The 26,964-nt window shown below is 49.1% G+C and overlaps 2 protein-coding genes across 8 annotated transcripts in view; one reads left to right on the top strand and one right to left on the bottom strand.

Moving 5' to 3' along the window:
• LYL1 (LYL1 basic helix-loop-helix family member) overlaps window positions 1-5,810 on the top strand; it is a 46,631-nt gene extending 40,821 nt beyond the window's left edge. Inside the window, exon 4 of the mRNA XM_055003907.1 lies at window positions 1,334-5,810. Coding sequence (XP_054859882.1) covers window positions 1,334-1,683 — 350 coding nt within the window. The 3' untranslated portion in view covers window positions 1,684-5,810. The remainder of the gene's footprint in view (window positions 1-1,333) is intronic.
• An 8,284-nt stretch (window positions 5,811-14,094) lies between these two features.
• NFIX (nuclear factor I X) overlaps window positions 14,095-26,964 on the bottom strand; it is a 247,857-nt gene continuing 234,987 nt past the window's right edge. For all 7 annotated transcript variants that reach the window (XM_055003531.1, XM_055003528.1, XM_055003532.1 and 4 more), the window contains one exon: window positions 14,095-21,541. Coding sequence is in view for 5 of the 7 variants with exons in the window: in XM_055003528.1 (XP_054859503.1) it covers window positions 21,527-21,541 (15 nt within the window). In the remaining 2 variants the exon portion in view is untranslated. The remainder of the gene's footprint in view (window positions 21,542-26,964) is intronic.

Here is a 26,964-nt window from a genome sequence, read left to right on the forward strand (position 1 = left end):
GGAGCACCTAATGAAGTTGATGGGCATTGTGGGGGAACCAATTCAATCGACAGGTACAGGACAGAAAAAAGGGAAACACTTCTTTACTCAACAAGTAATTGAACTGTGGAATTCCTTGCCACTGGAGGTCATGACGGCCACGAGCATTTTAAAGGTGATTCAAAAGATTCATGGAGGAGAGGTCCATCAATGCAGACTAAAGGGAGCTTCCACTAAAGGGAGTAAACCTTTGAAAGCCAGTGCCAGCAGGCAACATCAGGGGACGGCCACTGGCCGATTCCGCACGGCTTACCTGAAGCCGGAACGTTGTGGAACATGCCGGGAAAAAACGCGGAAGGTCGCGTTTTCTCGCGCGAGTTTTGCACGACATCGCGCAAAACTCGTGCGAGAAAACGCGATCTTCCGCGTTTTTTCTGGCATGTTCCGCAACGTCCTGGCTTCAGGTAAGCCGTGCGGAATCGGCCACTATGTGAATCAGGATACTGGACAATATGGACCACTGGTCTTCTCTTCTTTTGTTCTAGCTTCTGTCCACTTGTGGACATCTCCTACCATTCATCCCTCTGCATTTTTAAAAAAAATATTTTATTTTATTAAAACAAAAAGGGAATACAGAAAAAAGAGGGATAAAGGAAAGAGACAAGAAAGACAAATAGAAAGCTGTGTGCTACGAGGATTATCAAAGTACAGAGTACAAAAATCATAACCTTTAAAAGTGTTAGAATAATAATTAAAACGGTTTAGTGTGCATATTTTCATATAAACAACAGGATTCAAACCTATTTCTACTCCTTATCTTGGGAAAAATAAATAAATAAATAAGTCATTATTCCCTTTTTAGCCCTATCTTATCATTACCTTCTCTTAATAATAATAATGCAGATTTCTGAATGCAGCTAATTATCATAACCTTTAAGAGTGTTAGAATAATACTCGGATTATTAAAGGTATATATTTTCAAATAAACAGCACATGCAGATTCCAAACCTATTTCTACTCTTTATCGTAGAAAATGAAAAAGTCTTTATTATCCCTATTTACTTATATATTTCCTAACACTAACAATGCTGACTCTTCATCAGTATTTCAATATTATCTATCATGCATTTTATTCTACCAGTTATCTTTATTCAACTAATTTTCTTACAGTCAAATTAAGAAACATAGCAATATGTATTCATATTCAAATTTACAGGACTGAAACATCTTACACATTTTATCTGTTGTAAGCAAAATAATTTCCCCATTTCTCTCCCAATTCTTTAATCGACCTTCTCTTTATATAACTCATTAGTTTTGCCATTATCCGTCATCTGCATTTTAATCTGTTTAGGTCTACAGCCTCAGAAGGTGGCCCGCCGGGTCTTCACCAATAGTCGGGAGCGCTGGCGACAACAGAATGTGAACGGTGCCTTTGCTGAACTCCGGAAACTCATCCCCACCCACCCGCCAGACAAGAAACTGAGCAAGAACGAGATCCTTCGCCTAGCCATGAAATATATCAACTTCCTGGTCAAGCTGTTGAGTGACCAAGCGAGGTCAGCTGGGGTGGATCCTACTGATACAGAGACCCCCTGCAATGGAACTCCACGGAGTGGGACTCCTTCTCCACCAGCATCTATAAAGCTGGAACGGGTGACAGTAGAGCCACTGACTGTGCTGGGAGCTGGAGAGCCACGGTGATGAGCATCCTGGCTGGGCAGTGTGAGCATTAAGCACACGGCCATGCTCCTTGTACATTGTCACACCAGGTAGACCGGACCAGCATGGATGGAAATTCCTAGGCTGCACATCCGTCCTGGGATATTTTGTACTAGGACTAAAGGCTGTGGGATGTTCTGGTGATCTTTGGCAGCGGAATGTATGAGTGTTGTGGTCCACTGATGCGCAAGAGGTTGTGAAGGGATGGACGGGGCAACAGAGAACTTTGGACTTGGACAGACTTCCGTGCCCGGTTGATAAGAATTGAAACTGTGCAAGGGTGTGTGTTCGTGTGAGTGTGTGCACTTGTGGGTATGTGTGTAGAAATTGACCCAGTCATTCTACACATTACTTCTTTTACAACTTCTCCACCGAACCAACCTGTGCTCCTCGCAGACACACGTCACCTTGCGGATTGGCTTCTATAAAAACAACCATGCAAATAGGCTTAGAAAGCTGCTGCCGAAGGAGGGAGAGCTACTGCATTTTTCCCAAGCTTTTTTCCCCATGCAAAAACATTCCTGCTGCTCAACGTGAACGTATTTTGTGCACATGCGGCAACAGAAAGGGGAAAACTCTCTTTCCCTGCACTGTTTTTGCACAGGAAAAAAGGTTGGGAGAAAGGAAGGAGCTCTCCCTCCCCTGTTTTCCGAGCCCGTTTGCACTCTCGGTTTTTTTTTTAATAGAAGCCATTCCCCAAGCTGATGTGCGTCTGCATGGAGCACAGGTTGGCTCCGTGGAGAATGCGTAAAAGAAGTAATGTGTAGATTCAGCTTGTTTCCAGACCACCTTGGGGTGGGGGTGGGTCAGCTGTAGTGGGAGCCTGAGAAGCACCTCCCCGCAACACACACACACACACACAATCTGCCAGTGACTCTGTGTGGGGAGAAAAGACTCTTGGGTACCTCTCGGGATTTTTATCTCTGCTCATTCTGGTGGACTCTCCAGCATCAAATGTGGATATGTCTTTGCCTGTACAGAGTAACACAAAGGAAAGAAGGCCAGTGGGAGAAGGATCTCTTGGGGAGCTTCCACATAAGGGCAATTCCCCATTTTCCTCTAATTGCTGCTGCAAATGCAAAGGGCATTTGCAGCTACAATAGAGCCTCCATATTGGGAATTTCCCTGTGCTCTACCCTCATCACTGCTATTTCCTCACACGTGCCTTTGGTGAACTTTGTGCCATGTTTCCCCCCTTTTAATCAGAGCTAAACCACACAAGACAAATTACACGAGGACGCTCAAATGCAGGGAGATACAATGTTAGCTAGGAAGCGTAGTTTGAATTTCACCTCTCTCTACAGAGCTGGCAAAGTTCGCTCCTCAGAGGGTTTGTTAATTTCCTCTTTGCCTCCCCGAAAGCAATGTCAGTGATTAACTTTGCATCTCCTTGCACTCGAGCATCCTCGTGTAATTCATCTCGTGTAGTTGAGCTCTCAGTAGTAAGTATATCGCTATAGCGTTAATGTGTTTGGACACTGTAACGATATAGCTACAGCCAAGAAGTTGTGGGAATCTGCAGCATCTGGCCCACCTCATCCCAAACCCATTTTGAGAATGATCTTTAAAGAAAAATGATACCAAAGCAGGCTTGGGAAACCACGGAGAGGAGCTGGAGGAAAACTGGAAGGTGGTTGACTATCGTGCCGAAATCTCAAAGGAAACTGCTGCAGTTTGGGAGGTGGAGAATGCACAGCAAGAGTTGTTGAAGTCTCCTGAACATTGGATGGTGGGGAAGGGTGAAGGCTCACAGGCTCTGCTGTCTCTCTCCCTGTCTCTCTCTCTGTACAAATCTTTCCTTCTCTGCTCTCCCTTGTCCTACTAAAGGTTTTATGGATACCAGGACCCTTTCCCTAATGGATGGAAAAATGAAAATTTTGAATGAAAAATGGCGGGAGGGGAAAAGGTTAAGCATTCCCCATTCTCAACTCAAAAGTTCCTAATTTAGCTCTTCTAGCCAATGTCACTTCAGACCTCAGCTGGGAGTCGCTTACTTGAGTGCTTCTCCATAACCCCTCCCAGTGGCAGACCTACATTTTTGGGACCCTAAAGCTTGAACTGTTATGGGGGCCCCTTCTCAACCAGCAACAATAGGGCAACATCCAACAAGTTCCAAAGGGCCTTGCTACCCTTGCCAGGACGTCGAGGCCCAAATGGCGGAGAACGGGGTGGTGGAGTGGAGCTATTAAGCCGTGCACTAAAGAAGGATTCAAGGATCCAGCTCCCCAAATGTAGGCTATGCATAGATTCTGGTAAGCTCAGCGAGTCCATACAGCTGGGGGTTCGGGTGCTGCAACCCCTCGAGAAAATTTTGAAATTTGACCAATTACAGGGACATTTTGAGGCCATATGAAACGGGTAATAGAGCATATTCTAAGGTCAGTATTAAGTACTTCAACCCATTGGCTTATGATTCTGTCACTAAAATAGCCTTATTTTAATAACAAGCACTTTTAAAAACTCCATCAATTTTGTTGAAAAATTCACTCATTAAAAAAAAAAGTTGCTTGAGGGCCCCTCCAGGATTAGAGGCCCTGAACCTTCAGCTTCATTAGTTTCATTGTAGACCTGCCCCTGCCCCCACCCCAAATCCCTGCAGGTAGAAAACAGGGTATCTGGGAGGTGGAGTCTGGCTTACCTATCTGTGGGCAGGGAACGGCTCCACTGAGCCTCTCCCTGTGGTCTGAAGTGGCACAAACTAGACGTGGGTCAGAGAGAGATTTCTTTCTTCATCTGACAGGAGAAATTTTTGGAGCTGAGGAAATGGTTTGGGGAGACTGTGGAGGGCCTGCTGGAAAAGACAGGTGATGGGGGTGTGATTGCTTTGACCCTCTTGGAAGGCAAGATCTTGGTGGTAGTGGAGAGCCTGCAGTGTCAAGAATCCTTCCCTTTCCTGGAAAGAAAGAGGGCGGTTGGTGCTGAATCAATATCCAAACCCGCCCAGCCAAGTCTGGGCCTTCTGCCAAACCGAAGTGTGCCAGCACAAGATCCGGGGCTGGGTGGGAGTCCCTGAGTCAGAAAGGATACTGTGGAAGACTTTCAGGCAGGGAGCAGAGACACACAGAGAGGAAAGAACGGAAGAAGCGTAGCCACAACGACCAAAGGACCTTTTGCACATGAGAATCTCCCTCTCTAGCCTTGGCAGACCTTTCAAATGAACTCTGCAGGGGGAAGGGCTCTGGGCCAGGACTCTCCGATCTGTCAGTGTTAGGGCACTTTGGACGAGAGAGGGTCACGCTTGGGTCCAAGAAAATCGACATTTTAAAATTGACATCAATCCCACCAGCAGCAGAAGCAGAAATGAGCACTTCCAGCGCAAATGCGCGTGCATTGTACAATTGCTCCGTTTGCCTACTTTGTTGGGAACCTGAGATATGCAGAACTGCGGCAGGATATTATATAGATTTCCCAAGGAGCTGCAGGGCGGTAGAGGAGAGGCCTGCATGTTGTGCTAGAGCAGGGCGCCATTGGTGGTCTTGTCACCTGAGCACATGCAGCCTGGGGCAGAGCCTGGAAATAGCGCAACCCATCGGGCTCTTCTAGGAGATCTGCTCTGTTTGCCTGCAGCTACAAGAAGCCAAGTTGCAACTATCTGCTTTGGTTGTATCACAACCGTCTTTAGCCATTTCCCCCAGGCCAGTTTGGCTAGGGATCCTGACGGTGTTTTGCCATCTCCTGGGCATAGAGTAAGGGTCACTGTGTGTGTGTGGGGTGGGGGTGGGGAGGGAGGTAGTTGTGAATTTCATGCACTGTGCAGGGGGTTGGACTAGATGCCCCTAAAGGTCCCATCCAGCCCTATGATTCTATGATTCTATTTCTTTAGACGCACAAGGAGGAGCTCTGCAATTCTGTTTCCGTGCTAGAAAGGAGTCCAAATCCATTGGGTCAAATGGCTCTGGCAGAGACACCACTGAAGCCTTGTTGCCTGCCCAGTTAACTGTTAAAGCCCCCCACTCTTGGGCTGGTGTTTCTTCTCCAAGTCCACTCTTGACGTTTGGAGACAGTGAACGGCGCTTTTATCTGCCTGATGTTTCTCAGTCACATGACATTGATTTTTGCTTTCCCATCGGTGCTTGCTGTGTTCTCTTCCATCTCAATTAAAGAATTCAAAGTGTCTCAAACTGTCCTCGCCTTTGAAGGTTTTTGTTAAGCTGGCCAGGTTGGGCTTCTCCAACACTTCGATGTGAAGCCTGACCAAGGCTCTGCTGTTATTACACTTATGTGCCAAGAACAGTTTCCGGTGGGTAGCCGTGTTGATCTGCAGTAGAAGAGCAAGATTTCAGTCCAGTAGCACCTTCAAGACTAGCAAAAGTTTGTGGTGGGGCGTGAGCTTTTGGGAGCCACAGCTCACTCCCGAAAGTTCACACCCTACCACAATTTTTGTTAGTCTTATAGGTGCTACTGGACTCTTGCTCTTTTTCTCTGCTACAGACAGACTAACACGGCTGCCCATTTAGATCTGAAGAAGTGAGCTGTGGTTCCCAAAAGCTCACACCCTACCACAAATGTTGTTAGTCTTGTAAGTGCTACTGGACTTTTTCACTGCTACAGACAGAGTAACACAGCTACATATCTAGGTCTGAAGAAGTGAGCTGTGGTTCCTGAAAGCTCACACCCTACCACAAATTTTGTTAAGTCTTATAAGTGCTATTGGACTCTTGCTCTTTTTCACTGCTACTGACAGAGTAACATGGCTACACATCTAGGTCTGAAGAAGTGAGCTGTGGTTCCTGAAAGCTCACACTCTATCACAAATTTTGTTAGTCTTATAGGTGCTACTGGACTCTTGCTCTTTTCTGCTGCTACAGACAGAGTAACACGGCTACCCATGTTGATCTGGCTCCATGCAAGATTTCCTTGGTATGAGCTTTCAAGAGTCAAAGCTCTCAATGTTATCTAACGAAGGAAGCTTGCCTCAAAAGGTGATCCCCTGGAAATCTTGTTGCTCTTTAAGATGCTACTGGACTCGGGTCATGCCCAGGCTGCATTTTTGCTGTTTGGTCACCTAGCTATTGCCTCAGCTGGAAAAGCTGACAAGGTGTGATTTCATTGGGTTTGGACGTCAGTTTGCAAAAGGGAGTTTCAATGGAGGAAACGTAACCATCCAAATACGCTGGGCCCAATGAACGGTGGAAGCTCCTGTCTTGTGCAAACCCCGCTGAGATGAACAAGAGGCCTGAAGGAGGTATTTCACTGGGGTTAAGCTCTACCTGTGTTATTAATAGGCCAAGTTAAAATGCTGACTCACTCAGGCGGTTTTCACAAGGAGGTTTTCCTTGCTTCCTCACGCTCTCATCTTCCATTTGTCACCCTCGGTGGTTTTGTCGTCGTTTCTCTGTGGCTTGCTCAAATCGGCTCAGCGGTGGTTTTGAGAAAGCACGGAGAAATGACGAGGAAAACACCGAGATGACAAATGGAAAACGGGAACATGAGGAACCTTGGAGAAGAAAACGCTGCCGTGTGGCATGCAGTGGGAAAGCTCTGTGCGGGGAGAAATGCCAGCACTCTCTCCCTCTTTCTCCCTGTTCCTACACTATTTATAATCAATGTTGATGGATCTCCCATTATAACCAGAGAATAACACACGGAGAACACTTAATATGTTATAGCCTCATTCAGATTTTAAAGAGCTCAGTATCCCTCCCCCCCCCTCCCCAGCTCATCTCTGTTAATGGCATTGGCATGAATTGAAGGGTAATTTTAAATCCCCCCCTCCACCCTAGCTAAGTTTTCAACAATGTGATGTAACTGGCATTGGCTCCTTTATGTACTGAGCATTACATCAACAGCCAAACAGGAAAGTGATATTCAAGGATCATTGTGCTGTACTTGCCAGAGTAAAAATAACCGGTAATTAATGTCTACCAGGCACCACGGCGTTGTGTGCAAGAGCCAACTGGCTAGCAAGGCTAGCTCTAGCCACAGGCTCCCTCTTTGTAGTCTGTACAGGCCAAGGGCTCCTTAACCCTCCCTCGTGGATCTATTTGCCAAAGCCAACCCCCGAATAGGAGCTCTTCTCTGAAAACCAAACCAGATGCTACCGACAGCACTTTGCCTGTCCTTTGGAAAGGGGGTGCAGCGAGTGCTTTGCTCATTCTCAGCCCACCCCTTCTATGTTCCAGAAATCACCTCTGATGATTTATCCTCATGCAGCGTTTCAAACAAAGGCAAGGACTCACGGGGTGGGTGGGATCGAGCAAAGAAGTGTTTGGCAGGGCCAGGGTTAAGTACCCCTTCCCTCTCCTCTAGTAGAGAGTCCAGTAGCACCTTTAAGACTAACTTATTTGTAGCATATGCTTTCAAGAACCACAGCTCTCTTCGCCAGATGCATGGTTCTTGAGCTGTGGTTTTTGCAATCTTATGCTACAAATAAGTTGGTTAGTCTTAAAGGTGCTACTGGACTCTACTATTTTGCAACTACAGACTAACACGGCTAACTCCTCTGGATCTATCTCCTCTAGTAGTAACTGCACCCCTGAAGAGTGCCCTCAGAGTTGACTTATGGTGACCCCTGGTGGGATTTTCATGGCATGAGACTAACAGAGGTGGTTTGCCATTGCCTGCCTCTGCAACCCTGGTCTTCGCAAGAGGTCTCCCATCCAATTATCAACCAAGGCCGACCCTGCTTAGCTTCTGAGATCTGATAAGATCAGGCTCGCCTGAGCTACCCAAATCAGGGCAACTGCACCCCTAGAAGCACCTTTTGCTTTTGTTATGGGTAAAATGGCACGCAGTTGGCATGTGTGGTCTAGTTTCACCATACCAAGGGTGGTCTGACAGCTGCTAAACTTTGTACTGGGGCTATGCTGAAGGCCAGAAGATTGCAAGGACTGGAGGACTATACCTTTGTGTCAAGATAGGGCCACTTACCAGCTGTTTCTCCCCTTCACTCTACTTTGCCTGTGGATTATGGGATATGGACCATTCTCTTGTGGCACATTATGCAGCACATGAGCCATGAATCTCTCCTGCAGACTGATCAGTTGCAATTATGGGTGCAGGACTGTTTTCAATGTTAAGTCTTAATAGATTGACCCAGCCTGTGCTTCTGATACACCATGCTATTTCCCGTTCAAGTGCCAAACCCTCCATTTTCTTAAATTCACTTCTCTCCCTTCCTCTGCCCCAAACAACACAGAGGTATGTCTGGCTACTATTGGGTTAGCTGCTGTTCCCTCTAAAAATGTGTTCCTTATACTATGGCTACCAATCACCAATACATAATAATAATGGTGGAGAGTGCCCTCAAGTCATCGTTGACTTATGGTGGCTCCTGGTGGTTTTTTATGGCAAGAGACTAGCAGAGGTGGTTTGCCATTGCCTGCCTCTGCAGTCCTGGTCTTCGTTGGAGGTCTCCCATCCAATTACTAACCAAGGCCAACCCTGCTTAGCTTCTGAGATCTGATGAGATCAGGCTCACCTGGGCTATCGCAATCAGGGCATAATAAATAACTGCACTTATATACTGCTGTTCTAGGCAGGTTAGCTCCCCATTCAAAGCAGTGAACAAGTCAGTGTTATTATTATCCCCAACAATACAGCTGGGGAACTAGGGCCGAGAGGAGGGACTTATCCAAGGTCACCTACTGATCTCATGGCAGTTGTGGGATTCAAACCAGTAGAATGCTGATTTGTCGCTGAACCACTTAACACTGTACTAAAGCTGCTCTCTAATAATAATAAGCCAAATACTCCAGCACATGTATATTTTGAGTATAAATAAACCCACAAACGTGAAGACATGAATTGCTCTGAAGCTCTTCACATTTTGTAAATGAAATTTCCTTCACCAGAAAATGTACGTTGTACAATATTTGAGCTTGTGTAAAAAGTATGTATTTGCTGACAGAAGAAATCATTAAGAATTTGAAAGGGCAAACTGGTCGAAGTTACAAAATTCATCACAGCTTAAAAGTAATGTTTTGGGTAGACATCCATGTTGGTTTGCAGTAGAAACTGTGTCTCTGAGGTGCCACTGGACTCAAATCCAGCTTAAAAGTAAAAAAAAAATCATTTCATAAGGCTGACAAATAGCAAGCAATGAAGACAAAAGATTTTCTTTTAAACTTAAAAAATTGATTTCCTCTTTAAATCATAGCTAGCATAAGGTCTAGTTAGGCTGTTTTCACACGTCCTTAAAAGGGCAGCCCAATCACCGAACGCTGGCGGCTTTCCCCCTTGACTCCAGATTACAGATGGGCATGAACCAAAATACGAACCAAAATTAAGCACTAACCAGGCCGGTTCATGGTTCGCAAACCAGTGGTTCATCAGATCTGCCACAAACTTTATGCTGGTTCATTTTTTAGTTCATCACTGCAAACAGCCTGGTGCCAATCAATCCATTTCCTAGGCAACCTGGGATGGACTTTCTGCAGACCTTCTGCTGACCCGGAAGTGATGATCTTCTGACCTGGATGTGACGTTTTCACTAACCAAACGAACTGGTTCACGAACCAGGGGCAGGTTCGTGAAAGTTCGTGGTTTGTGAAATTTGACGAACAACAAACCACATGGTTCATTTCTTTTTCTGGTCTGTGCCCATCTCTACTCCAGACATCTGTTTTCAAAATGGTTGCAGCCTGTTTGGCTTCCATTTTCTCGCTGCCTTTTCTGGAACCATGAGGAAAGGCACTCCCAGAAAAGGCGTCAAAAACAGATGCCAAACAGCCTGCAACTATTTTGAAAATGGAGATGTCTGGAGTCAAGGAGAAAAGTTGCCAGCATTTGGTGAGTGGACCGTCCCTTTAAAGATGTGAGGAAACGGCCTTAGTCTAGGAACTATCATGTACTTACAGGTAATATAATGGTGGGACTGAACTTTGCAGCTGGCTAGCAGAAAATACAAGTTGGACATCAAGCCCATCTGCTGTTTGTGGATGCTTGGGAGTACCAAGGGGGCAGCTCTTCCCCTCTTATCAGTGTCTTCCCCTTATCACTGTGTCTCTGGGACTTACTATGAACTCTTAAGCAATCTTGTACTGAGTCAATCCTTTGACCTGCCCAGCCAAGCTCTACCTGTTCTGATTAGACGTCTCCTATGGAATAACCCCTGGGATTGTCTGCATGGAATGCCGTCTGCAATCCATATTTCAGAAGTATGCTAGAGAAAGGGATCAGGGCCATAGGAGATGCTTCCCCCCACAATAGCCTGAATAATTTCAAGAGACATTGAGGGTAGAGCAACTTCTTGCTACTGCCTGCTAGCAGAATTCGTGATGCAATGAAATAAACTATTACACTGCCGACTTGTTGGCCAGATCTTCACAGTAGTTGGCCAACTTGCTTCCTTAGAGGGGCCTCCAGCCAAGGAACGCAATGGAAGACAGGGATGCAGCCATGTGGTACCTTCTCAACTTCTGGATTTGTAGATCGAGATATGAAGGCAAGTTTTGGTATATTCATAGATGACCCTCTCGCTTTGGGGGGGCAGGAGAGAATTTGGATCAGATTTCGAACATGCCTGTATCTCCTAAGTCACATCCACAGTCTCATACATTAATAACCAGAAGGGATGGTAGCCGCCCGCCTCCCAAGGAAGCCAAACCAGAGACAGTTCCAGTCAATAACATTCTTTAATTCAATCAGTTAAAGAAGGTGCTGCATCTATAAACTTTTATTATGGAAAAAAATTGTAATTAACACATGCTTATTACACCCCGCTGGGAGAGTGGCACTTGGAGGGGAGGGGAAGTGCCGAGGGCTGGCTGGGACAAGGGGAGGGGGCTGGAGGAGCTGGCTCAGCACATCCCGGCAGCCGGTTCCCTGAGCACAGAGGCCGGCGCAATGGCATGGAGCGGAGGCTGGCTTAGTAGAGGGAGCCATCTTGCAGGCCTAAGCTCTCCTCTTGGGGGTGGGGGCAGAAAGCAGGGAGAAAGGGCCCCAGGAGCCCACCTGGAAGTGTGGTGATTGCAATCCCTGTAAACATCGCTTGTTCACATTTCTGAAGGTGGGCGCGTCAGGTGTGATCGCTTTCTCTTCCTGTCTCGGTTTGTTCGCTGGTGGCAGCAAAGGCATTCGTTTAAGGCACTTCCCTTAAATTGGCTGCAGGGGTGGGGAATGAGTTCTTTTTGTGTTTTCCAAACCAAACCAGTAGCAATGAACAACTTCGCAAAGAGCGAAGGGAGAGGGCATGGGAGGGGGAGGAGCTGGGTGGGAATGGGCCCTCTTGCCCTCGGGGCCAGGGGCGGGCAAGGCTGCAGGCAGCCCACCTCCCACGGGCATTGCCAACCTGAGCCTCTGACCTTGCTCTGGGATGAGCCAGTGCATGAAGCTGTGGGCCAGGCTGTTCCAGCAGACATTCAGGGTGACCCAGTGAAGGAAAATGGTTCCAGGGGCACCCATGTTCCTGCACAGGCCTTTTCGGCAGCCAGGCCACAGGGAATAGCGTGATATCAGGGGAGGACTTGCCCCACCACAGGAAGCATCAGGAATGGAAGACGGAACCCACGTTCCCCATGAGAAGGCCAGGAGGCTCGGGGCGTGGGGCGTAGCAGCCTCCCAATCCAGTGGGGCTGCCTTCCCATCTCAGGTGTCAATGGGTGTGGCCAATGCTTGGCCTCTTTCAGTGGTCTCTCCTGCAAAGGCGGGAGGGGGGCTCTCCTGATGCCCTTCCCTTGGTTCCACTAAAGTGGAACAGGAGAGGCTGCGAATGCCGCACTGGCTCCGTGGCGACACTGGCACGTGCCTCCTTCACTAGACGGCAGCTGCTTGCAGTGGAAAAGGCTGTGCGATCTTCAGAAACTCACAGAAGTGCTTCTGAGGGCCAGGCCTCTGCTCTGAAACGGCTTTGGGGCCAACTCACCCTCCACAGCTATGCTCATGGCAAATGCATGAGATGGTGGCTGATCCATCTTTCCAGTATGGGGGGGTCTGCCCCCCCCAGAGACAGTTGTTTCCCCCTCAGTTTTTAAGAGGGCAAGGGGTGCATGGGGGGCTAGCACTAAGGGCCAAGCTAGACATGCAGGTTTTTAAAGGGTTTGAGTTCTCCAGACTCAACTCAGGTTTCGGCAGCCATACAGCAGTTAAAAAGTAAATGGTTGTTAAACAAATAAAGAGCGAGCCCCAATGGCCTCAGAACACCTCCACGGGGGTGGGGGGGCTCCTCCTTCTCCCCTCAAGCTGGCCGTTTCCCTTGTCACAATAGCATAGGAGGAGTCCCCCCCCCCGTTTTTACTGCTCCAGGTGTACAGAAAAAACAAGGGGGAAAACACCCCTCCTCTGCTATTTTGACAGGGGGAAACAACTTGAGTGGGGAGAGAGGAGCCCCATCTCGAGGACTTTTTTTCTGGGAAAAGAGGTGGTGGAACTCAGTGGGTTGCCCTCAGAGAAAATGGTCACATGGCTGGTGGCCCCGCCCCCTGATCTCCAGACAGAGGGGAGTTGAGATTGCCCTCCGAGGGCGATCTCAACTCCCCTCTGTCTGGAGATCAGGGGGCGGGGCCACCAGCCATGTGACCGTTTTCAAGAGGTTCCGGAACTCCGTTCCACCTCGTTCCTGCTGAAAAAAAGCCCTGCCCATCTCCCTCCACAGAGGCAGCTCCTTAAAAACTTGCACGTCTAGTTTGGCCCTCTGCCTTCCCTCCCACCCATGATCTCCCCCTCCCCCCCCGGCAGCGCATATTCCGCACTTCCTGGCAGGGGAAAAAGTGCTTCAAGCAAGGGGGCTGCCAGGACCTGAGGTGTCGTATCCACAGGGCACGCCAGACACTCTGGGCTGGCATCACACAAGGATCGTGTCCAGTCCCAAATGAACAGGAAGGAGGCACTGAAGTGTTGTCTTTGCTGCTGAAACATTACCTTGTAGGCACTTTGCAATTGGACCAAAGGAAGGGGGGATGGGCAGGGAGGGGGGGATGGGTCTCTTCTGGATGTTTCTGAGCAGCTCCTCCAGAAAGCAGGGGAACGGGAAAGAAATGACAAAGGCTCCCCCATCGCCCACCAAGACAAACACCCACCCACACACACGCACGCACGCACACGCACACACTCACATACATGCACACATGTTAACTTGGGAGCCCTCGGCACTCCCTTCCGCTAGGCTTCCCACCTCTGCTCTGGGGAAGGAATTGGTGAGGACGGGAAAGAAGGAAGCCGATGGTTTTTTTTTTTTTCGTTTTTTTTTTAAACATACGTAGTTTTTTTTAAAAGTTTTTTTTACACATTTTAAAACATTTTTTTCTCTTTTTGTTTTAAATCCACATAACACGATAAGCCATTCCAATGGAGAAAGCCGAAGAATGCTCAGGCAAAAAAATGATAAAACAGTTTGGATTTTTTCCTTTTTTTTTCCTTTTTTTTTTTTTTGTTGTGAAGCAATATTGACAGTTATAACATATGGCTACCTGCATTCTGCTAGACACGGAAGAAACTTCAGAAAGAACAAAAACAGACGAAGAGCTATCCTTTATTTTCAAGTGCAAGGGGGAAGGGAGCGGGGAGGGAGGGAGAAGAAATTGGAAGAACAGACCCAGAGACACAAAGGGAATTGGGGGACGGAGGCCAGGAGCGAAGGGGATGAGGAGAAAAAGCACACCAAATTCCATTAGTACTATATATATATATATATACTGTACTGTACTCATATATATACTGCGTTTCTTAACCAAAGAAGAAACTTGTTCAAAGGGGCAGGGGTAGAATGCAGTCAAGGAAGGTGCAGGTTCATGGATCTCCAGGTTTTGCTGCCGAGAAAGAGAGAAGCTGGTTAACTGGGGGCAGGGGGCGGAAAAGAGAGACGGGGGCTGAGCTACCTAAGGAGGGGCAGTAAAGCTGAACAGCTGTCGAGGGAGGGAGGTCCATTTGAAGTCGGGCCAGAGGACCATGTCCAGCTTCTACTGGCCCAACAGCTGGTCGAGCCAAGAGGGACTTGTCCCCTCCGCCCCCCACAAGGAGCAGGAGGGAGGGCACAGAGGAACTTTATGGGGTGGCTGGATGGAGCCAGATGAAGTCACCTGGAGATAGTCAAATCACCCAACCCCTCCCCCTGGTCCCAAGGGAAGTCCATGGCTTCCCCACAACCCTAACCGAGCATCGCCTGAGAGGGAGGGACTGAGGAAGAGCGGACAAGGGGCTTACGGCTCCGGGCAAGAGGGGGGATAATCCCTGCCACTACCAGAGTTGCCCTTGCCAAGAGAGTGGGCTTCCTTCCCTCTCCCCTCTAGCCACAGGGGGCTGGGCCCCTCTGTGTTAAGCTACGGCCCCTCCATTGCATTGCTTAACCCTGGGCTTGTATTGCTTCCCTCTCCCAGGTTGAGCATATGGATTAAAGGGGAGGAGTGGAAATCCCTCTAGCCACCCCCTGGCCACCTGATCCCACGAAAGATGGGTTTGCAAAGGCACTATTCTGTCAGCTGGCCAGCAAGCGCGGTGAGAGGAACGCAGTGTCCTCCCTCTCAGACAACCCAGTGGGGGGAATTCCTCCCGTTGGCCTTCCCTGCTCTGTGAGGTTGTGCGATGGGCCTGGGCGCCTATTGCTCTCTCCCCACCCCACACTGCTCCACAATTCAGCAAGGATGGGAGGGAAGCAAGAGGAGGGAGTCAAGCTACACTGGGACAGCCGTGAGAAAGACAAGCAGGGGTCACAGGGAGGCATTCGGTGGGGAAGGGGGTGCTGGTGAGATTACAAGTTGGCTTCTCTTGCCACAGAGAAGCCCTTGAGAGAAAGGAGAAAGGGAAGGGGGGGGGAGAGCGTGCCAAAATGGAACCTAAAGTTGACCCAACACCAAGGATCTTTTGATGGGCATTGGTTGGGGAAAGATGGAGGTGGAGAATAAAGCAGAGAAGGGAGCAGTGGTGATGGTGGGAGGGCAGGGAAGAGGCGGAAGGAACTGGAGTTCTAGGCCCCCTCGAGGGCACCCTCTGCTCCAAGGTGAACCTTTTCCCTTTCCTGTGGCAACCGCGCCATCACCAGTCTGACTCGGCAACCTGCGAAGATCCATGAGAAGCTGCCGAAAGCTGCTGGTGCTTTTGACTGCAAAGGCCGCTGCCCCTTTCAGCTAAACATAAAGAAGGGATAATGCATGTTTCCTAAAATGTGCTTTATGATAACAATTAATTGGTTCATAAACTATGTATAATAGAGATTTTAATGTACTTTATATTGTAAGAAGCACCAGGTTTTGTATTTTTTAATTTTCTCCTTTTATGATTTTTAGGTGGTTTTTTTTTTTTTTTTTGCTGCTTGTCTTTTTCTTTAGCTAAAATTTTGTATTTTTCTTCAATGTTTTTAACCTGATACAGTGTGTGGTTTTGTTTTTTTTTAACAATTTTATTTTTGCATGTGAAAAACTTTTGCCTTCAGCCCTCCCTTAAAATGACAAAACTAATGAGGAAAAGTGGGTGGGGGGGAATCAAACCCCGATCATTATCAACTTTTAAAAAAAACTTAAAAAACAAACAAGAAAAAAAGGAAAAATAAACAATTGAAAAAATAAACAGAATTTTTCCCCATACTTACAAAGGTTGGGTTTTCTCTTGTCCCTACTTATTTAGAGTCCCTGGGAACAGAGGACTTTGCAACAAAAATAGATTTTTTCTCTTCTTCTTTAACAATCTTTAACATACAAAGATATTAAAACTATGCACTCCATTGCACTTGGCTCAATGCAAACAAAATTGGTTCTTTTAAAACCCCTAATATATATTTTGTTTTTTTAAAAAACCCTCCCCCTTTTAAACACAGATTCCTGTGTATTTTCCTTTCTGCCACCCACACCTTCCAGCTACCGTAAGTTTAAGAAGTCCTCCGTGCCACCCCTTCCATGTTCCTATGCTGTTACAGATCCCCCACCTGAGAACCCAAACCAGACAGCTAAGCATGTTTCCTAAGTATCCAGCTGCCTGCTGCTGCCACTCGGTTGTCACACACCTGCAGATGCCATCACTGTTGGGACTCCGAGCGTCTCTTCAGAATCACACAAAAGGAACCGTCTTTCTCTCCACCCTCCGGTTTTTAAGTGCTGCACTTTTGAGACCACCCGTCTCTCAACTCCTGCAAAGCTCTGGCCTGAAGACCTCTCCTGATTGTGCAAGGAAAGGCGCACCTGACCTCTGCCCCAGCCCAGATTCCACAGTAAGAGATCCAGGCTTGAGCAATACTGACTACGAAATTTAGAAGGCTCAAAGCTTTAAAAATACAAGATTGGATCATTTGAACGAATTACTCCCTTTTCAGTAACTTAATAACAGGATACATTCACTGAATATACGTAAATAACTTGAATAGGTATTGACTGTAGTGGCCTTTTACCCCCTCCTCCCCTCCAATTTGGACGTTTTCATTTTTGCACTCAGAAATTGTCAAGCAATAGAAATCTGGACACACCGTTCGAAAATGGTGTGTATAGGGGTTGTCTCTCTTGGTCTGGGAATGTCCCACTAAAGAAAACAAAGCGTGCAGACCTTCAAATGCTGCCAGGGTGCCGCACCCTGGATGGGTACCAACTGAACGCAACTCCGAGTCTCAACAGTGAGGCCAGGCTACAACCCCGTCCGAAGCAACCAGGTACCGGAGAGGTACTACTCAATACTTTGCAACAAAACACACGATGAAGGGCCAGCCTGCACTGGAGGAAGTCTGTTCCTTAACAGCTGCAGGTCAGGAACCATTTCCACATCTGCAGAAGGTCCACCTGACCCAGTGCTCTCCAAGAAACAGACCTTGCTCTTTCAACCTAGAGGGCTGTTCCGGTCTTCTCTGCTCCTGATCCATCTCTCTCTGTGTGTCACATATTTGAATCTGACCCTCAGGGTTTGTGAATGTTAGGAGGGAGCCAAATTCACAGACTGGAAGAAAAGTTTGAACGAGGGGCCACCGCTCGTGGTGCCATTCTGCCCTCTTATAGTTGGGGGTGATGGTGGTGGGTTGCATGGTTGCCAAAGCCTGCCAAACTTGCTTGGCCAAAGGCTACAGCAGACCTGAAGAACCGGACGGGGAATCAACCATAGCCAACCTGTGCCTGGCAGTCTCCATTTCACCGTCCTCTGGGTCTCCTTTCATAAAGGAGGGTGGATGCAGGCCTTGAGATGGGGGCGGAGGGAGCAGCTGAGCGCCCTTTCTAGAACGCATGCAATCCAGGCCTCCCGAGCAGGAGTAGACCCAAAGGACAGAGGCCCCAGGTGGCAGCAGCAGGCAACCCCACAAGGGCCCTGAAAATCTAATCCCGGGGGGGGGGGGACTGGCCTGGATCTGTTCCCCAGGAAGAAGGGACCCCCCTGGTGGCAGCAGCTGGTCCCGCAGCTGCGCAGGGTCAGACACCCCTGGCGAACCTGCCTACGGTAAGCGTGTCCCCGGTTGTGTATGTGTGTGTGTAGGGGTGGTGGTGGTGACAACTGGGAATGGGCAGTGGAAGCAGGGGAGCCCAATGCTGGCAGAGGGTAGGAGCAGGTCTGCAGCCCTCGGAATTCCCTACTTCGACCCTGTTTCTCCATTTGGAACTGGAAAATCATTGCACTTGGGACAGGGATGCAAATACCTGGCCCTGAACTAGGCCTGCTAGCAGAAGTCCCTTCTGCTGCCTGGGGGTCAGGAGGGGAAGAGCTTTGGGGGGGGGGGAGGCTTCTGGGTGATCTTTATTGGCTTCCCCTCTGTAGGGCTGCCAGCCTCCAGGTGTTCACTGAAGATCTCGTGGAATTACAACTGATCTCCAGGTGACAGAGATCAGTCCCCCTGGAGAAAATGGCTGCTTTGGAGGGTGGACTCTATGGCATTGTACCCCAATGAGACCACTCCCCTCTCCAAACCCCACTTCTCTAGGCTCCACCCCCCCCCCCCAAATCTCCAGGAATTTCCCAGCCTGGACCTGGCAACCCAGCTCCACGGTCACTTGCAAGGCAACTCCTGGTGGCACAAGCCAGGGGACCCCAGAGCCCCCCGGCCCTGTACAGACTGCACAGCCACTGCTTCTTGGCAGCAGCACCACCTCCACGCTCCTTACCAATCAGTCGCTGTCCCCCTCTCCCCCTACGCCCCCCCTCCAGTGTCGAACAAGGCCTTCTGCCCAAAGTCTACAGCAAGGAGCTGTTCTGAATCGTTCCCTCATGCAGAAATAGCCACACTTAAGAGGGAAGATGGGATGGAAATGGGGAGCCCCGAAGAATATCCTGTTCCCAAAGCTCTAGGCGGGGTAAGGAGACGGGATCTCTTTCATACCCCTTTGGAAAAGAAAGAATGAGGGTCTTCTCTTGGGCGCAAGAAAGAGAAGAACACTTGCTCTCCTCGCTTCCTGTGTTGCAGCCAGCCTAAAGAGGAATAAGAGGAAAGCAAGCAGGGCGAATATGGGACTGAATCTCGGGGTGTGTGTGTGTGTGTCATGTAAAGCTGGTGATGCCAATCTCTCTCACTGGCCAGTCAGGCAGCGTTCACTACCTCTAACTATATATATATTTTTTTGACTTTTCTTGTGTGTGCTGAAGCTTGCTGAGTGCCTTTCATGTTTACTGAACTTGAGGGGTTTTGCATTTTTGTCTGCCCCCTTCTATTTAATTTTGTTTGCTGTTGACACCTGTATGTATAGGAAACCAAAGGAAATGCTACAACGAAAAGACTAAAAAAAACAACAACCAAAAACAGAGAAAAGGGATCAGATAAAGCATCAAAACAGTCACAACAGACACCCAAAACCTCAAAAGGGAAAGACTGGAAGTCAAGGGTCAGGAATGCAGCCCACCTACTCCAAAACAGGCTGGAAGCAGGGCAGACACGTGCCCCACTGAACCCCGCAGATTCATCCGCAGCGCAAATTCAGCCGGGCCTCTTTGCGTTCTTGCCCATGCGTTCATTGCCATTGATTTCAAATATTTTAAAATTAAGCTTCAAGGCGTCTACGAATTGCACATGTTTAGAGAGGGAGGCGTACAATGACTTTTCCTACAAGATGAGCACATGACGGACGTTGCCTGGCTTGGCCATGTTATCCAAATCTGCTCTGGATCGGAGGGGTCTGACGCAATTTTTAAAAGCTTCTCCCCTGCCGGGCTTCTCTTTGACACTACGGTCACCCGTTCACGGGGAACAAGACGAGGAGTGCCTTACACATGACTATCATGCCATACTTTTTGATTTCTGAGCTGCAGGAAAAATAAGGAGTACCAGCGGAGAATCCACCTGATGTCCTTTGCATCATCTTCTGTGGTTTCCGGTGGTGTGCTCCAATGCTTCCGGAACCTGCTTGGCTCTGATCTTTTTGTAAGTATCAAAGTCAAGCTGCATCTCCCCCCAGAGTGGATGGGGAGGTGTGGATTTCTGGGGAGTGGATGGGGAGGTGTGGATTTTTTCATTTCTGAACCTCCCCACCCACGTCTGTTGCCATTTCTCCTCTGGGCCCCTCTCTACCTGACCGTACCCGACACACACCAATGAATGTTTTGCAGGCTTAATTTATAAAAAAAGTAGATGTATTATTATAAGACGACCAATTTTTTAAAAAGTTGACAAACAGTGGTGGGGGGTCTAGGTAGCCGGCACAAGGGGACTAAGAGGAATGAAGGGGAAATCACTTGGTGACACGAGTCCCCCATGCAGAAACAGCCCAGGAATCACCAGGTACCACGTAGCATCTAACCACTCTGTGCATAGCACAGGAAGTGTCCAAACGTTCTCCTCTCTTGCTGCAGCCCCTTCCAATGCCCAGAAAGATCTTTCCCAGGATTGCAGGGCCCACACAGGGGAATAACCACAGGGGCTGCAGTGGGCAGACGAGGCTGGAGTGAATTCACTCCTCCTTCCTCTTCGACAAGTGCAGCTGCGTTGAGGAATTGGGGCCATTTTCACCCCCGGCGCAGTTTTCCTCCGCACAGATCCTGCGATCCCAGGAATGAGCTCTCTAGGGGATGGAAGGAGCTGCAGGAATGGGGAAGGACATGGGAAATCTTCTGTGCATGACTCGTTGAATACTGCCCGACAGTTTGAGAAAAGAGGCTCAGGACCAGGTATGTCATGTATCAGAGAAAGAAGACCCATGCTGGGAAGAGCCCACCGATTACTTTATCACGATAGAGTCAGCCTGGCCTCCTAGCAGCAAGTAGTTTTTTTCTGCTGGAGCTTTTTGAAGAAACAAGGATGTAGTATTAATTTAGCTAATGAGGGAGTTTTAATGCAAAAGGCATTCAGGTTTGGAGGGGGATAATTGTGCTGTGAAGGCAAATGGTGGTACCTTTCCTATCAAACCAGTTCTAATTCTGAACCTGCGTACCCCGTTGGATCAGCTTTTAAAAACTGTTTCAGGCATTCGCGTGGTGTTGGAACCAATCCGATCAGCTGGCAGCTTTGCCAGGGTTTTTTAATAGCAGCCAAGTGACCAAGAAGCATAAGCCTCCCTGAGCTCTAGGAAGGGCTACGGCCCTCTTGGGATCAGGAAGACAGGCAGTGGGACCAAGGGCAGAGCTTCTTTTTTCAATGCCCAGCAAAACTTGGTGCATTCTGGTGGTTTGAGGCTGGTTAACGCCAACACAGTTCCTTCCCCATTGATGAGTACAGCGAAATCCCTTTTGTTGTTTTAACTGGTGCTTCAACGGCCTGTCCGCAGCTATCATATATAATTATAACAGCGTTACGTGACATCTGTAGGTGCTGATGAGATTCTACACGGCGCAAATCGACACAACCGCCAAATCTGCTTCGGATCGATCGGGGAGGTCTGGTGCAACTTTTCTCAGCTTCTCATCTGCAGTGTGACCCAACGTCTCTGATGTTTCCTTGAAGAGGAGCAGCTCAGTGAAGAGACGGATTAAGGACTGAAGATTCTTACTCTTGGGGCTTGAGTGAAAAATTATTATTATTATTATCATTATTTGTATTATTTTTCTTCGCTTGAAGATCCCGTCAGAGGAACCAAGACTGGAGCAGAGGAAGATACAAAAAAAGGGAGGCAGAATTAAAACACAGCAAACTTTTATCCTTCCTTTTTGCTAGTGTGATGGTGATATACTGATACTAGCCGATCCAGAGGGTCGGTTCTGTTCAGCCCTCTGTGGTGTTTGCTCTCTTTTGGCAAACTGCCTCCCCACCCGAAATCGGCTCTTCTCTGGTAGTCCCAACTTCTCCCTCCCAACACTGAGCTCAGCATTCCCCCTCGCCACGCTCCACCAAACTACGGCACTTCATTCCCCTTTGCTGATGTCTCTCAAACCAAGGATTGCCACTGAACCAACTCTTGAAGAGCATACGTGGGTTTTTCCAAACTCCTGTTCATGTTTTCAGGGATAAACTTAACAATCCTAGAATGGCACAAAATGTTCTGATAAACACAGGGTTTGTCCCCGGTGGCGGACAATCTCCTGGCGGTTTACCCAATGGGAGGTTTTGGGCCACCTGGAGATCACCCTCCGCCAGCAGGCACCCTGGAAATGTGTGGCGCAAGCACTCCCAGCAGACATGACGACGTCACATCCGGAAGTGGCGGTGTTGTGCTGATGTGATGCGGGCGGTGTGATGATGTCACTTCTGGAAGTTATGTCATCACTTGAGCGCCAGGAGTGCACAAGCGCATGCTTTGCTTGCGTGTGAAGACACACACTTGGAAGGCAGACGGTAAGTGCCAGGTCCCCCGCTCCCACCGGGAGGGTATAGAGACCTGGCAACCCTATCGGTCATCATAAGCCATGTTTTCCTCCTCTACCTCCTGGGCCCTGAGGGAGGGACGCACCCCATAACGTCAGGACTCAGCAGGGGAGAAACCGAGCTGGAGCCAAGGCAGTTGGGCTCGGTGGCAGCTCCTGTTTATCACAACGTCCTTCAGCCCTCCTCCCTCCAAGGAACTAATCTTGGCATGCACAACTACCCCTCTCATCTCTGCAGCAACCCTGTGCGGTAGATCAGGTTGAAAGAGTGACTGGCCTGTGAGTTTCAAGGGCTGAGCAGGAATCTGAACCCAGTTCTCCCCAAGTTTTGACTATCCTATCCTGGATTTGGTCTCCCTGGAACTACTTGCCCTAGCCTAGAGTATCTGTGCTGTTATAGAAAGCTGGGCCGTTTCCAGACGGCTTACCTGGCTCCGGAACGTTGCGCCATCTTGCGGGGAAAACGCGATATTTCACGTTTTCCCCGCAAGATGCCGCAACGTTCCGGAGCCAGGTAAGCCGTCTGGAAATGGCCCTGGTGTATTAGCCTTAGAGGATGCTAGACAATGAGTCCGCGCCTTTAAGAATACACGCTCATGAAAACTGTAGTCAGATACTCCTTTTGGACTCCCTTGCTCCTGGGATATGCAGAGATTTTTATTGCCCCTTTCCCTGTATTTGTCTCGGTAATTCTTATCCCCAATGAAGGAAGGAGGAATTCCGTGCTTTTCTTTACCGCAATCTTCACCTACGAACTCCAATTAAAAATAAAGAAGAACCCTGAATCATGATCTCAAATGTGAGTCTCTCTAGGTCCATGAGAATGGGATACTTGGATCCGGATGGGGCATGAAGGAGCACGTTAAATTCTACCTAGTAACGGGTCTGAGTTAACTTTCAACCTGGAAGCCAGGATGGCATCTTCATCTGACACCTGATACAGCTGCTCCCTCCCCCTTCCTCTTTCGCTTCTCGTTCCTACAGCTGGCTCTGCTTACGTTCATGGAAAACACGCCCCGAGGAATACAGGCCTGTAGGCCTACCCGCAGCCCCTCCCTCACCAAAAGGAATTAAAGGAGCAACAACCCAGCGGGAGCGCTGGTGTCCTCTCTTGGCTGGAAAGCTTCGATTGAACCCGTTTTTATCTCGACAGAAAACGCTGTTCGATTCTGTCCTGCCCAGTGGAGGAGCTGATTTGAGTTCCTTGCAATAGCCTTTTCTAGGGTTGCCAACCACCAGGTAGTGGCTGGCGATCTCCCAGAATTACAAACGGATCTCCAGACTACAGAGATCAATTCTCCTGGAGAAAAGGGCTGCTTTGGAGGGTGGTCTCCATAGCATTATACCATGCCGGGGTCCCTTCCCGTCCCCAAACCGTGTTCTCTCCACACTCCACCCCCCCCCCAATCTCCAGGAATTTCCCAACACGGATCTGGCAACCCTAGTTTTTCTGAGCACCACTAGAGAAGGAAGGGAAATTCCAGTCTCTCCCCCTCATCCCCCCCTCAAAAAAGGAAGCAGGACTAGCCCCCCCCCCCCGTGACACACATACACTTCAACTGCAACCCCCTCAGTGAGAGAAAAGAATAAGAAGTTACCCCCCCGCCCCGCCCCGTCCACCTGTACATTCTTGAGGAAACTGCGATTGGTGAGACAAGAACTGGAAGATAGGCATATCCTGCTTACTAAAGAGACCCACCACATACAGAGGAAGTAGGGTTGCCAGCCTCCAGGAGGTGGCTGGAGATCTCCCAGAATTACAGCTGATCTCCAGGCCACAGAGATCAGTTCCCCTGGAGAAAACGGCTGCTTTGGAAAAGGTGCACTTTAAGGCATTATACCCTGCTGCGGTCCCTCCCTTCCCCAAATCCTGTCCTCTCCATGCTCCGCCCCTCCAATCTCCAGGAATTTCCCAACCTGGACCTGGCAGCCCTAAGAGGAAGTAAACCTCTGAACGCCAGTGCCAAGAGGCAACATCAGGGGAAGGCTCGGTGCCCCGGGCTTGGCTCTGCAGAGTAACTGGTTGGCCGGTGTGTGAGACAGGATGCTGCACTTGATGGACCACTGGACTGACCCAGAAGGGGCCTTCTTGTGTTCTTATGTTAACTGCTTTTCTGCAGTCCAGCTCCACATTCCGGACTGCAGCCCGGGGAGGGGGGTCAACATCAGCAGTCACCAGCCGGTCCATGGGAGCCTCCGTGGTCCCTCCTCCTCCGCCTTGCTTGGTAATCAAGCAGCCATGGGACCAGGAGGAAAAGGAGGCCCATCAGTCCTCTCCTACTGGGCCCAATCCCCCCTCCCCCCTTCCCCTTATGGCGGGAGCAAGGTAAGGTGCAGTACTTGTGGCTTTTCTGCTTTAGCATTGAGCCTCTTGAGGCCATGTTCTTACATGGGAGAAAGGGAAGGACTGTGCTAAGGGACTACTTCTGCTCTTGGCACCTGCCCCAATGGCTGCAATGATTCAGAATCAAGCTGGCTTCTGTCTGCCTGGCCCCAGTCTGGATTTGATTTCTCAGAGCCAAGCTACAAGTGATGCCTTACACAGGTTGGACACTTGTCAGCTTCCCTCAAGTTTTGATGGGAAATGTAGGCGTCCTGGTCTTGCAGCTGTAATGGAGAGCCAAGCTGTAAAACCAGGATGCCTACGTTTCCCATCAAAACTTGAGGGAAGCTGACAAGTGTCCATCCTGTGTCAGGCGTCACTTGTAGCTTGGCTCTCAGTCACACAGAAGTGTGAAGGAAGATTGGAAGAACGGGACGGACTGTTGGGAACAGGCTTTCATGCACATATGTGCACTCTGACAGAGAGAGAGAGAGAGAGATCCTGGCGTGCTTGCCAACGGCCTTTTCATAGCATGCCCTATAAGCCACTGAATGGAAGGTGTGAGTCCTCAAAGGGCCTCCAGGCTATTCCTGGCTGAGCCGTGCTTGGGTATCATCCAGCCCGCTCAACCCACTGCAAGAAAGGCATCTTAAGCCAACTCCTGGTTCACCAAAGCCCTGGAAAGTGGGCAACAGGGATAACAGCAAGGACTGCTATCTTGTCCTGGCCTGACACACCTCGTTTGCCCTTATGGGGAAATGAATACTGCAACCATTCGAAGCAAAGTCTCGTCTTGTGCACTTCCGTGCCGTGGACGGAACCTCCGCATCTGAATTCCAAGCAGAAGTTCTGATCTGAAAGTCAAGGCCGATGTTGCAGGCCCTGCCACAGAGGCGAGCTACTTTGTCAGAGAGCCAAAGAAGGTGTGAGAAGCCGGAGCTCATTGTGGAAGGAACTGCAAGGACAGAAAGTTGGAAGGGGGACGACTGGAAAAAGCAGACTCTGAGAACGGCCACCAGGAGGCGCTCTGCTACCACAGTTGGGAAAGAAGTTCTCTTTGCAGCCTTCCTCTCCCGCTGTCAGATGCTCTACTGGGCTATTCTGGACCTGTGGCACATGCCTGCTTCCCTGGGCGATGCTTGCCCTCTCGTACCTGTGCAGCACACAGCTTCATCGGAAACCCCATCAGCCCAGATGCATTCTTTTGTGAGAACAACCAGGTACTGCAAGATCCACTTTGCTGTACTTGTCACAGCATCGGCCAGGCCTGAGGCTGACCCGTCCTACCCTGGCCTTAACTCTTGATTGACGTTCCCTTCCCCTAGCCATGAACATCCAGGAACGACCCAGGAGGACTGCCAGCTTCCACCTGGGTTGCTCTGTCTCCATTCCTTAGTTTTCACTGCTTTCCCGGAACTGAAAGTTATCATCCGCGAGCCAGCCAGCAAATGAGCACTGCACAACTGGAAATGAATTTTGCTCTGTCTGGATTGGTTTGGGACAGAGAGGGAAATATGCCTATTTTACAGAAGGAGATTTGAGGCTAAAAAAGCCCGTTACGGTGACAAAATGAAATGAAATCCTGCCTTCAAGTCATAGCTCATTTATGGCGACCCCTGGTGGGGTTTTCAGGACAAGACGCTAACAGAGGTGGTTCGCCATTGCCTGCCTCTGCAGCCCTGGTCTTCGCTGGAGGTCTCCCATCCAGTTACCAACCAAGGCTAACCCTGCTTAGCTTCTGAGATCAGCTCTCCTGGGCTATCAAGGTCAGGGCTACTGTAACAAACACTGCAATAAATCATGTCAGCTCAAACCTGCACTATGTCGCCCCATTTTGCCCCACCTTTCCCTACTCAGGTTTCCTGGCTTCAGGGGCCCTTATTTATCCAACAGTCCCTGATCCCTTCCGAGAAGCTTTTAATATTTTTCTTCTCTCTAGCGCGATTTGCTCTGCACAGCTCCCTCCACTTGGCCAATCCATGTTCCTTTCATAAAACAGGATGCCAGCTCTCACGCCCAAGTGAATCCATGCCAGCCAATTGGATCGCTGACCATTACTCATTGTCACAAACAGCAGCCAATCGAGTGCAAATGTACACCCCACCTAAAGCCTCCAACTGGTTGGGGTGAGCAGTGACGCTTTGCCTCGCCAGCCAATCGCAAGACACTGGCCAAATGACAGCATCAGAGACAAAACTAGCATCTTTGGGAGGGTGGGGGAAACATACAAATTAAGGATTTGGAAACAATCAATCAAACATAGAACAACAACAGTACCGCACTTCTTGGGCGTCCCTGCTCTGCAATTGGCTGGAACTTGAAACTATGCCTCTAGCAACCCAATCAGAACGCTGTGCTTGAAGAACAAGCCAGTCAGG

Source organism: Eublepharis macularius, chromosome 19 (assembly GCF_028583425.1).
Source record: "Eublepharis macularius isolate TG4126 chromosome 19, MPM_Emac_v1.0, whole genome shotgun sequence".
NCBI classification, from domain to species: domain Eukaryota; kingdom Metazoa; phylum Chordata; class Lepidosauria; order Squamata; family Eublepharidae; genus Eublepharis; species Eublepharis macularius.